This window comes from Musca autumnalis, unplaced genomic scaffold (assembly GCF_047663935.1).
Source record: "Musca autumnalis isolate F117 unplaced genomic scaffold, ASM4766393v1 scaffold_1, whole genome shotgun sequence".
In the NCBI taxonomy this organism is placed as follows: domain Eukaryota; kingdom Metazoa; phylum Arthropoda; class Insecta; order Diptera; family Muscidae; genus Musca; species Musca autumnalis.
In genome coordinates, this window is record NW_027411644.1 from 231,986,625 (window position 1) to 232,000,021 (window position 13,397).

General features: G+C 34.3%; 1 protein-coding gene across 4 annotated transcripts in view; it reads right to left on the reverse strand.

The window, feature by feature from the left end:
• Positions 1–836: 836 nt before the first annotated feature.
• Positions 837–13,397, reverse strand: part of LOC141389204 (uncharacterized) — a 642,359-nt gene continuing 629,798 nt past the window's right edge. For all 4 annotated transcript variants that reach the window (XM_073960367.1, XM_073960370.1, XM_073960368.1 and 1 more), the window contains 2 exons: positions 10,300–10,440; positions 837–1,945 (listed from right to left, as the gene is read on the reverse strand). In XM_073960367.1, the coding sequence (XP_073816468.1) occupies positions 1,747–1,945; positions 10,300–10,440 (340 nt within the window). In that variant the 3' untranslated portion in view covers positions 837–1,746. The remainder of the gene's footprint in view (positions 1,946–10,299; positions 10,441–13,397) is intronic.

Genomic DNA, 13,397 nt, shown 5'->3' on the forward strand with positions numbered 1-13,397 from the left:
CACAGGTGATGATAACGACTGCTCACAAATTGTGAAGGATTTGAACATGCGAACTTCTGTACTAGCCAAAAACACTACACACTGTGCCCCGGGTACGACAATTAAGGCTTGTTTAAACACGGACATGTAAATTAACATCTATCCGTAATTTTGCTAACAAAAGGGCGCTGAATTCACAACTCTATGGGTTTTTAGTCGTACGCACATGCCCGTGCCACTGTATTCATTATTTTGTAATGAGTAAAGTAAGTAGTTTTGCCTTGTAACATTTATAAGAAATAATCCATTATTTTTCAGCCTACTGGTAATGTAGAAAGCAGCTTGTTTACATAACATTGTAATGGGTTATTCGGCGCATAGGGTGTCCAAATTTTTGCTGGCTATAATATCCGGTTAAATTTCGTCTTTCATTATACCTTTATAAATATTGCAAATAATACAGTCGAACTTTTCTATAACGTAGCACTTGAGAATCGACGAATTGCTGCATTATAGAGAAACTTGGTTATAAAGATTTTAGTTTGTGTGAGAATTTTCACGTGTGCCTTAAAAACAACTTCGCTATTAAGGAATATTCGCTACCGGGAAATTCTTTATAGAGAAGTTCAACCGTATGTTTATTTTTCCAAAAAAAGTCATTACATATCTTAAAGCACAGTGTTCCTTAAAAATAAAAAATATAATTTAAAGAAAAAGAAATAAAAATATATAATTTTAGGAATATATTAAAATATTATTATCATTTTTTTACAATTAAAAAGTATAAATATAAGTTTCATACATGTGGTAAGAAATATTTTTAAAATTAAAGAATGTAGTCTTTTTTAGTAGTTCGATTTTTCTTTTTGGTTTACAAAACTATATCATTACTAAATTGTTGTTTATTTTCAACTTTTTTTTCTAAAGCTCTAAACACTGAGTGTTTCTTCAACAACTATTAAACTAAAAAAACACAATATTCCAAAAAAATGTATATAATATAGCTGCCAAGTTTTTGTTTCTTTTATAAGATCAAAACTTTTTTACTTTATCTTGTTTTCACATTTTCACAAAAAAGGTACTAAAGTCACGCGTTCTTATACATATGTATATGTGAAGGGGAAATGTTTCGTTTTTGTTAAAATATTTAGAAAAAACAATTGTTTTAAAAAACTAATTTATTTCCTTGCCTTCATCTTAAAACATGTATGTATGTATTACTTATAAAGCTTTTACGTGTTGTTGTGGTTGTTATTATTGGTATTTTTTGTGTGTAAACTAATTCGTATTGTTTTTTTGTTTTTATTTAAAAACTAATTGCAACAAGGGTCTTTGAGAGCTTATATTCTTATGTATTTTGTTTTATTTCCTACCAATGTGTTTATTCAGTTTTCGTTTTTTTTTTTTCTAATAGAGAGCTTGCCTCTTTAAGGAACTTTTTCGAAAAATTCCTTCTTAATGGGGCTCTAATTCATTCATTATGGAAATTTGTTTTAGGGGGGAGGTTATATTTTAACAAAATTCTTGCCTACTTTAATGCTATTGTTTAACAAAACAAAAACAAACATAACTATCATTTTTTCTAATTATCAAATATTTTCTTGAGGGAACTTTGTTGTTGTTATTGTGTTTTTTTTTTCTCATGATTTTACTTAACGTTTTTCATTTACTATTATATTTTTCTTGGCGTTAACTATGTTAGATTGCCTTAATGTCTAAATATTTTGGTTTTTTGTGTAAATTGTCTAGAGCGTTTCGTCTTCAACGCTATGATGATACATTATCCTCGGAACCTTCATTCTCCTCTGGAGGATTTTTCTTCACACAATCGCGAACACCTTGCAGAATAATGCCCACACGTCGATCTAATGCAGCCAAATGGGGTTCCCATAGTACAGGACTGACCGGATCCACTAGCATTGATTCACGCATCACCTCAGACAAAGGTCTGGGACCATTGTGGAATCTGTAAAGAGTAAAGAAAAAAAGAGAAAAACGTTTTAATTAAGATAAGTATTTGTCACAAACAATAAAAGAAAACAAGTAAAATGAATCAGTGGAATTTGTCGCCAGCAAAATACCCTCAGCTTATTTATGGCTGTTAAAAAATTACCGGAGTGGTGGTCCTATTAATAGATATATCTAACTTTAAAATAAAGAGCTTCATCGTTTGTGAAAGCTTTCAAAAGTGCCACATGCGGTTCTCCTTTTAAAAACGATCAAAGATCGACCTATAGCCTTCATTTAAAAGTAAATTTTTAAACATCTATGGGGAGTTGTTAGAAATATTGGGCCATATATGTAATTCAACTCAATACAGTTTACACAAATCCTCAATTCTTTAATATTGTAAGGCAACAGTTTGTCGAGATTTTTGGAATTTTGAGCCATTTGCTAGGCCATAGAAACAATGATGAACACGAAGAGAGCATTTTTATGGTTAATCGTACGAAAAGGCGGGTGCTCATTTTGTTAATCTATGAATAGAATTCACAAGCTTAAACACAGGCTTAACTGCAAAAGAGAGCACTAATATTGAACACTTGTGCGGCAGGGGTATGAACGAGTGGTTTCAAATGTTCGAGCGACATCGTTTTGTGTGCCATAATGATTTTCGACACATTCTGGACGCATATGTGGGGAAGTACGGAATTGTCAGGGAAAAAATTATATCGTTGTAGTTAGGACCACAAGGCTACTTTGGGAAAAAATTTTGAATCGATCCTTGAACAGTCCTCATACTGTATGTACTTCATTAAGTAATTTGAACTTTTGTGGGGGAAGGTAATAAAAAGAATTCTATAAGAAAATATGTATGTAAGTCTAGAAAATGCCAAGCTCTTAAAGGCGACGCGTCTTTAGATCTAGACGCATGGGCAAAAAATGCACATATATCCCTCTGGAACAGTGAAGAGAAGGGAAAAAACACAAAAATCTTATGGCGAGACCCAGACGAGGACAAAACCAGGGATTTACTATTACTGAGTAAAAAAGACATTAGTAGATTGACGGGCATGCTTACAGGACACCTGGGACTAGTACAAGCGCATCTGTACGACGAAACGTTGGAACATTACATCTGCCACTGCCAGGCCTTCACAAACCTCAGAACCCTGCTACTAGGGAACGACACCTCGACCAAATTAGGACAATCGAGTTCAAAAAGTTAAGAGACTATGTTAACAAGATAGAAATCCTAAACTGAAGTCAAAAATGAATGAGGAATTCGTAAATATTTTCTCTAAATCCTAATTGTTCATACAACCATATTCAGAACCCCAAATTAGAGCGCACAACAGGCCTCCTTTTATGGCTTAAGTGTATGTTCTTACGGACATGTGGTGATCTTGCGTCACCCCTGTAAAAATATTGTATAAGAAAAATATTACTATATATCAACTTTAACCACTCCTCTCGATAGTTATTGCGCTCACAGCACATGTTGATGATCATTCACACCTGTCGAGCCTTTCGGTCAGGAAATGTTTAAATTTTTGTGGGGGTGGTACCCAATGGAGTTGGCCGACATAGTATATCTGCGAACTTTACCTATTTTTGGAAGATCTCAGATTGTAGTATCTTTGGCTACAAATCCGAAGTTCGCATGTTCATAAAAATGTGGAGTGTGGTGAAATTGAAAATAAATTCACAAACGCTTTTTATATCATCAGCCTTTAGGTTCACGAGGTTAAATACGATGATAAAGGTGCCTTTTCGAAACTATGGTTTCAGACCCCAATTATGTTAGGACGAAACCCTTTTTATCGGATCAAACGATTTGGTACAATCTAGACACTTCGTAATATTTTGTCCAAACATACATAGATCAAGTTTGAAGATGGCTCATATTGGTTCGCTCCTTCAGGTATATCTTCTACAAAAGTTCAACTCTCAAATGGTGCAACCGTTTCGAATATGATCTATATCGGCCAACTTCTTCCGGTACCTCCGGCACAACATTTTTATTTTTTTCCGCAAAGGATTCTCTCGCTGTCTCTGGTGCGATGGTACACGTTTTTGTGGCGCCAGGCTTAACTTCTTGATATGAAGGTCAAAAAACTAAAAAAAAACTCTGTCCGCACCCAGTACAATAGTTGATGTGTGCGATAACGAATTGATTATCCGATTTGGCCGTAGCATTGCATATCATAAAATTTCTTCCAAACGTGTAACAAATTCCGAAAGGTCTATCCAGAAACACTTTTGGGAACCTCCCTCACAAAACATCAAAATTTTTTAATTCAGTGCAGTTTAAGGTACGTTTAAGGGCTGTTTGAGGAGAAGTTTTTACTGATGACACTCCTTGTAGTCCTGTTTGCAGCGATATAAAGCTTTTCATGCTTCCCGACTTAATTAAGAAACCAAGATTTTCGGTATTGCATTTTTACTGCAATTTAACCGAACAATTCATCGAATAACCTGTAATTGTCAGTGGTTCCCAGAGGTCAAGATTGTCAACATAGTTCAATATTTTGGTATAGTTCCATATAACGGTACTTCCCAATTTTCGGCATTTTGAGGATTTTACCCAACTTTTTTGACGGAAGTGCCTGCAATCTGACTTTTGAGGTGCCAAGAAGTAACAAAACATCTCCACAAAAATTAAGAACATAGCTCCATGTTTTAGTATGTTATAACATCCCGATTTTTGGTGTTTTGAGGACTTTAGCTACATTTTTGAACCGAACTACCACTACCTGCAATTTAACATTTGAGGTTAACAAAACATTTTAAACATAGGCCCATGTTTCGTTATGGCCCCCATATACGTGTACCTCCCGATTTAGGTGTTTTGAGGATTTTAGCAACATATTTCACCCAACTACCTGTAATTTGACGTTTGAGGTTCCCAGAGGTCACAAAACATTTCCACCAGAAATTGTCAACATACTAGGTCCATATTTCGGTATAGTTCCCGATTTTCGGTATAGGATTTAAGTACAATTTTGAACCAAACTACCTGCAATTGTACGTTTGAGGTTCGCAGTGCTCACATTTGAGGGTCCCAGTCAACATAAGTCCGTGTTTTGATATAACCCCCATATGACTGTTCCTGCGGATTTTCGTTATTTTTATGTGTTTAGCTACAATTTTTACTGAACTAGCCTTAATTTGCCCTTTGAACTTCCCAGTTTTAAGAAAACTTTTCTACCAAAAATTGTCAATATAGGTCCATGTTTTGGTATAGCCCCCATATAACGATACCTCCCAATTATAGGTATATTGAGGATTTTAACTTAATTTTAGCCGAACTACCTGTTATTTGACATTTGAGGTTCCCCGTGCCCACAAATCTTCTCCACCAAAATTTTTCAATATAGGTTCATGCATTAATATAAAGATACCTTCCGATTTTCGTTATTTTTAGTATTTTAGCGAAATTTTTTTAACACATTTGCCATATGAGGTTCCTGCGGTCACAACCCCTCTCCACAACACACATTTGTCAATATAGGTTGATGTTTTGGTGTAGCCGGTACGGTACCTGTCGATTTTAGATGCTTTGAGAATTTTAACATCTTTTTGACCGAACTACCTGTTATTCGACAACTTCTCTACCAAAAATTGTCAATTGTCAGGAGATTTGCTGCATGGGTTGATCGAACTATATATAATTTGACATTTGAGATTTCCAGTGGTCACAAAATTTCTCCACCAAAAAAGGCAACATACACACAGATAAGAGATATTGTAGGGACAATCATATTCTAAGAACAAAATAGAGTATTGTAAAATCTGCCAATATCTATTATTGTTTTAACCATATATATTGTGTCAGGCACTATAATGACACAAAATATATATTTGTAACAACTATATTGTTGTAACAACAATATATATTCTTTTAGATTTTTACAATAGACTATTTTGTTCTTAGAATATGATTGCTCCTACAATATCTCTTCTCTGCGTATAGGTCCGTATAGGAGTCCGACTAAAGAATTTTGTTGATACATTTTCTGACCTAATTAAGGCATTTGAGTTTCCGTGGTCACAAAATATGTCCACTTAGATTGTGAAAAGAAAACCAACTAATATTTTGTGGTGGAGGGTATAAACAGTTCGGTCCGGCCGAACTTAAGGGGTTATCCGTAGTTGTGCTGGCCAAAAAACTCAATGTTCATAATTTTTTTTCTGAGAAAACTACCAATATTTTTAGGTAAATTTTTATTCCTATGAAAGATCACATCTTAAACCACCTTTGGCATTTTTGTTGTTGAAAAATATTGCGCAGTTTTGTGGTAAATGGCATATGGAGGGTATAATTAAATTCGTCATTCCGTTTGTAACACATCGAAATATTCGTCGGAGACCCTATAAAGTATATGGGAAATGTTGCCAATTATTTCATATTCCATTTCCAAAAAATTGAATTTTTTCTTTTCGTGCTACATTAACGATTTTTGGTACATAGGTTAAGAAAAAATTCCCCAGTACAAATCCGCTCGCGAGCAAATTTTTGGTTGTTGCGGACAAATGTTATCGCGGTTTTATTTCTGCTTTTAAGAAAAAAATATTATAAAAAAGCGCTAATTATTTTATTTAGCATAATTGTCACTAAAAAGTTATCACGAAGTGACGTCATTTAGTAGATTACATAATATTTGTAAAATGTTACTCAGCATTCGCGGAATTTACAAAAAATTGGAAAAATTTTAAATGTAATCCGAATTTTTTGAAAATATAGGTCCATTTACCCGTCAAAAATTACAAAAAAGTAACAGTTTTAAAGAAAGACTTCACGGGGAATCAAATCAACAAATTTTGGTTTGGAATAATAGTTTTCACATGCATTCTAGAGTTGAAAATATTGAAAAAATTCTATAGGAGTACTTCTTTTATTTTTCCTGAAACTCCAAAGAAAATGGGCGGATTTTGCTTTATCTACATTCGCATAGAAGGTTTCCCATTGAGGAAAGTTGTCGGGTTGTTGAAATAAATCATTAGACTTCTTAAACGGAAATAGAGTTCAAATAAACCGCTGTAACTTATATGCATTATTAAAATATGTGTAAATCGCGTAATTATCAAAATCGTTTTGTCCGCATGTGATTTTCATATAAAGCAAAACCATATCTTTTAAGTTGTATATATTTTTCGATATATAATTTGGACGCTAAAATGTAGCATCGGCTGCATCTTAGCATTAAAAAACCTATAAAACATCGCTAATTTGCGCAAAGTTCATACAATTTCGTTCCGCATCCAGTTTTAGTGTCACCATGAAAATCTGCATCGATATATACCTATTTCAAGGCAATCAGTCAAGAACCGTGGATGTGGCATCACACACTATTTTTGGGATAAAATGAATGTAGTTCCCTTATCAGTGAAGTTTTTAAATCTCTGTTTCCGCAAAAAGGAAGATGCTGCACTAATTTTTTCATAGCAGTGCAAGCGGCCGACAGAATTCGCGATAAAATGCTCGATATTTTTAAAAACAATATTAGGTGATTTTCCTACCTCGGAATTTCTCCTACCTCGCGTTCTAGTAGATGGATTTTAACGAGTAATGATTTAATTCCGCAACGTAAATAATTAAATTAATGATTAGATCCGCAACGTAAAAATCCAAAATTTGCAATCATGCACGAGTAAATCGGATGCCAATTGTACAAATTAGACCCGATATATATGATTTTTAGAAATTTGTTGGCATAAAATTTTCGTATTTGGATACAGATTTCTCTGAAGCTGTGTAGGCTACATTCACGACACATATATCAAATAAATCAGAATCGTGAGTCCTTCATTCCTATATATGATTTTTTGAAAACCCTGTTTGCGGAACGAAATTATAAGAAAATTTCAAAAAACACTTAAAATCTGGCTTCAAAATGTCAGCATCATTTAATGGTAGACGCAGATCAAATTTTGAAAAGTTATACATTGGTGGGATGATCCTTATTTAGTTGGCTTCTACTTTCACTTTGACAGGAAAATCGGGATAAATGTGGTTTAATCACAAATCGAGAGAAAACAAAAAAAATCACGTTGGCTTCAACCCATTTTTACCCATTTTTTAACATAAATATAGGCACAGCTTCCACGCAAATCAACTTTAAAGACCAATATTTTTGCCAAGTCTAAAAACATTTCATTTTATCCAAAAGAATTTAAATTGTACAATATACAACCACTATTCGCGAGTTATAAAGGGGTAAACCTTGGCTTCAACGATGTTAAATTTTCAATAATATTGCCCATATATATTATTGATCAGCATAAAATTCTATGTCGATTTAACCATGTCCGTCCGTCCGTTTGTCTGTTGAAATCAAGATACAGCTCGCAATTTTAAAGATAGAGAGTCAATATTTGGTACAGAAGTTTTTATTACTTGCAGGATGGTTGGTATTGAAAATGGGATAAATCGGTCTAAGTTTTGACCGTTTTAGCTTCATTATCCCACCAAAATGGCTGAAATTTGGTATATAGTTATCGTTTGGTGTATAAATCTTCCCACCTGAAATTTGTTGGTGTAAGTCCACGCATTCATATAGCCCCCATAGAACGGTACCTCCCGATATTCGGTATTTTGGAGGTTTTAGCTTCATTATCCCACCAAAATGGCTGAAATTTGGTATATAGTTATCGTTGGGTGTATAGAACTTTCCACCTAAAATTTGTTGGTATATTGGGTATTTTGAAGGTTTTAGCTTCTGTATCCCACCAAAATAGTTGAAATTTAGTAATTCGTCTTTGTTGAGGATTTAAAAAGTCGTTCCACCTGAAATTTGTTGGTATAGGTCCACACCTTCATATAGCCCCCATAGAACGGTACCTACTGAATTTCGGTATTTTGTTCCATTTTACTTCAATACAGCTCGTGGTGGAGGGTGTAACAAGTTCGGCCCGGCCGAACTTAACACTGTTCTTATTTGTTTGTAAAAGCGTTTTGCGGTGCCAACGCTTGCTCGAAAACGAATGGGCCGATCTTCATATATTTTGGTGCGCTTTTTAAGAACCTAATAATCTTGTCTTTAAGCGAGACAGAATTTTCAAAAATTTATTTTAACAAAAATAGTGAGCTGTGTTTAGTGAGAGATTTTAACGAAAAAAATAAACCGATTTTTGCCCAAATAATCGGCAAAAAAATTAAAAAGAAATCTGTCTCGCTTAAAGACAAGGTTTTTATGTATTTAATAAGCTCACCAAAATATACGAAGATCGGTCTATCCGTTTTCGAGCTATCGTTGGCACCGACTTCAAAAATGGCATTTCGAGAAAAACGCGTTTTAAGTTTTTATTTCAGTTTACATGAATAAAAAATGTATTTTTGGTAAAATTACAAGGAGTCATCTATTCCAGATCCATACAGGAGCTCTTTCGCCCACGTGCAGCTTTTAAAATGTAAATTTGGTGTTGTCTTCGCAACATTCTTCCTTCACGAGTGCACTTGGCCGCACGTCTCTCTGCCAGTGCAATTCGTGCTTGGTCGATTTTTTTAGCATATTCGTGTGCGCTTTGTCCACAGCTCATTCCGATCGAGCTCAAATAAAATAACAAAGATTTTGTACCTTCGTTTAAAAGGCCAATCGCAATGGAAGCTGCTAAATTTACAACGAGTGCTCCACTTGAAAGCGTTTTGCGGCAAATTTTCCAAATAAGTTGATTGAAGCTTTCGTTGATACTTTACTTAGATCGTTGTATATAGGTCTAATAGCATCCAAAACATTTGATGGAAGTGGTCTGTAATCGTGTATGAATGCCTCTTTTCTTGCCAAAGGTAGCCACTGTGAGGTACATTAAAATGATGCAAAAAGAAGTGGTATAATAAACCAATAAAGTACGCCTAAACACACAAACCACTACGGGTTCTCCACTTTAAAAGGTCATATCTCAGCCAATTTTGCTTCGATCGACTTTTTTTGCGGCACACTCTACACTACCTGTACTTCAAAATAAGCCAATAATTTTTTCGATTTTTTTTTTTGAAATTGACAAGTAGGGATAGCCCCCATTAACGCTTTTTTACTTGTTGTCTCTGATCCATTTTTTTCGAATAGTAAGAAATCGAAGAGCACACGAAGATACAACTAACCATTTTGTCTGTCAAACACAAACTGACAATCCAAAATAGATGATATTACCAACATATATAACATATATGTGTACCAACATAAGATAAATAATATTGATATTAGCACTCTTTATGACATCAACCCCATTAATACCCAAAAATGTACTTCTTTTACAAATACGTTTTACTTTCTAAAATTACAAATTTGTCCAAAGAATATTAAGCTCTTTCGCTATAGTTATATGAGTTCTTTTATGTTTTCTACTATATCAACTACAAATTCGATCCATACTTACTCTAATAACTTCTTAACAGTTGATTTGCGTAGCATACAACATTGCAGCACTGGTGCCAAAATTGTTAAATCATCATGGAATGCTTTACCAAAACCTCGACCATGATCCAAATGTAAGGTGAAAGTGTCATTGCCATATATTCTGAAAATAATTACAAAATAAAAACAATAATTACAGAAAATTTCCAAAATATTATCAGTGTAAATGAAAACCACACTTTTGTTTAATTTTTGTCAATATTTAATTAAAAAATGATATATAATTAAACATTTCGCAACAAAATATTTCACTTCCCAAAAATGACAACATATCAAATTTAATTATAAACCTGAAGCATCGAACAGTGTTTGTTTTGGAAAATTCCAACAAATATTTGTTATATACGCAAATTTCGGGGAAATTAATGGCAGTGGGTGCCATTTACGATTTTCAAATGAAAAACTCTTAACACTAAATTAATAGATGGGACTCAATGGTAACTATAAATTTAAAAAATAAGATATTTGATTCGATAATTTGATTAAATAATAGGTATAAAGATTTATAAAAAGTTAGATTTTTGGAATTTATGTTTGAATTTTAAGGTTGATATTGACATTAGTCGGCTTTTATTAACTCAGGGTTAAATCATTATTTTCACAATTACCATCGAACTTTTCTATAACGTAGCACTTGGATACTGACGAATTTCTACGTTGTAGAGCAAATTCGTTATAGGGAGATTATTTTGTGTGGGAATTTCCAGTTATGCTTAAAAAACAACTTCGTTATAGAAAAATATTCGTTATAGCTAAGTTCGTCTGTATTCTCATCATTTGAAATATCTCCATTTATTTTAATTTAGTTTATCTTCCACTTAAATCTAAAAATTTCAACATTCGTTGACACAAATAAATAGTTAAACGTTTAAATGATTCCATTTAGTTTGCATTTTGTTTTTCTAAAGAGTATTCATTTAAAGCCTAAACTATTGAATTTAGAATAAAATAGAAAATCCTATATCTATCCATGGCATAGGCCAAAAAGTTAAGCCGATCGGATTTAAATAGTGAGAGTAAACATAGGCAGGCATGTTGACTAACTGATTATTTAATGGCATTCAGTAAAAGTTCATTTGAAATTGATGGAATTGTAAACGCCAGCATTAGGTGTGCAATGTTTTGGGGGTTTTGGTTTATTTTTAGTGGTACAACATTAGAATTCAAAATGATTTAAAATGACTCTGTCAGTTTGTGATGTGGCATTTATGTTACATATTTAATTGAAGGACGAACACGTGAGTTTGTGTTAAAGACCATTTTGAATAATTAAAGGCAGCACTAATATGTTTGTGCCATCCGATGTCAAGTTATTAGAGTGAAATTAAATATTGTTTGTAACTGCCACACCGAAGTTGATGGTTTCGATATACAAGACTCCCCAAGCCGATGTAAAGTTTTACACCTAATCATGTTTATTCTTTAAATATTCATTTCAATTCTCAATTTTTAGTCAAATGACTAATTTAAAATAGTTTTCAAGTGTGCCAACAATTTTTGAATTCATATCATATGGCACGAATATCTTTCATTTATTGGTACATATTTACATTTCATGGGCAAAACTACAGACACCACATTTACACATGCAATGTCAGTGAGTGAAGTGGTGCACAGAGAAAGCCACAACAATGTTTGCGTAAAAGTTTGTCCCAATAACGACGGAGACAGCCCAAAGTGTCCTTTGACACCTAAATGCATGGTGTATCTAATTGCCACTTAAAGGCACTTTAAATGCATGCATTGCCATATAAACGTGCATGTATGTGTGGATACATGCAAACAATTACCGGCAGCAGATGTGTAGGTAGCTTGATATCGTTATGTATAAATTGAATTGTGGATGTGGCTGGGCTGAGTAGAGTAGAGTAGAGAAAGCATGCAAAATATCTATATATGTATTTGAAAAATCTGTGCAGAGACCATATTAACCCTTAAACTGGTATGCCCAAAAGGAAGAAGAAATATGTACTGAGCTTTCTTAAACATAACATATCGGGTTTTAGATGTGATAAATAAGAATGGGTGACGTAGGGGATGGAAGATACCAAGCAACGGTCTTGACCGGCTTTAACATGGCAAAGCCCAGGATTTATCTTGGTCCCTCTTTTATCTCAAGTGGACACTGACATCCCCGTGGTGTCACCTGGGAAACCTCCTTTAACACCCGTTAAAGGTAGTGAGCTAACATGTGCCTCGCGTTAAAAACTTGGGTTTGGGCGCCGGGTTAGTAACTCTCCCCTAGAAAAAAGGGGCCTACTATGAAAAAACGAAGAAAAGGAAAACAAATCCCTCTAAAGTTGAAAAGATGCAGTTTACGCATTGGCAGATGTACTTGAAAAGTACAAGGCCGATATTACTGCCATACAGGAAATACGATGGATTGGGAAAGGCGTCACAACCACATCTAAAGGTGACGCACTGTATTATAGCTGCTATGACGTAAAGCATGAGTTTGGTTGCGGATTCGTCCCATTGAATGAAAGACTTGCTGCAATTCGAATAAAAGCTAAATTCTTCATCATCAGCTTTATTTGCGCTCATGCTCCTACAGAAGACTAAAACATGTGGTTTCAAGCTTCATCCCAGTGAATGAAATACTTGCTGCAATTCGAATAAAAGCTAAATTCTTCAACATCAGCTTTATTTGCGCTCATGCTCCTACAGAAGAAAAGGACGAACTGACCAAAGATATATTTTACGAGCGCTTAGAAGAAACTTATGACCGTTGCCCTGCCCATGACATTAAAATTATACTAGGCGATTTTAATGCCAAAATTGGAAAGGAGAACATCTTTGGAAATTCAGTCTCCACAGTGAAACATCTGACAATGGTATGAGGCTGTTAGACTTTGCAGCTGCAAAAACATGGTAGTTAGCAGTACCAGATTTAAGCATCTCGATATTCATAAGGGCACCTGGCTGTCGCCAGCTCAAAGAACAAGAAATCAAATTGATCACGTTGTGATAGATGGAAGACATGCATCAAGTGTGTTGGTTGTACGATCGTTCCGAGGTGCAAACATAGACTCGGACCACTACCTTGTTGCAGCAAAGGTA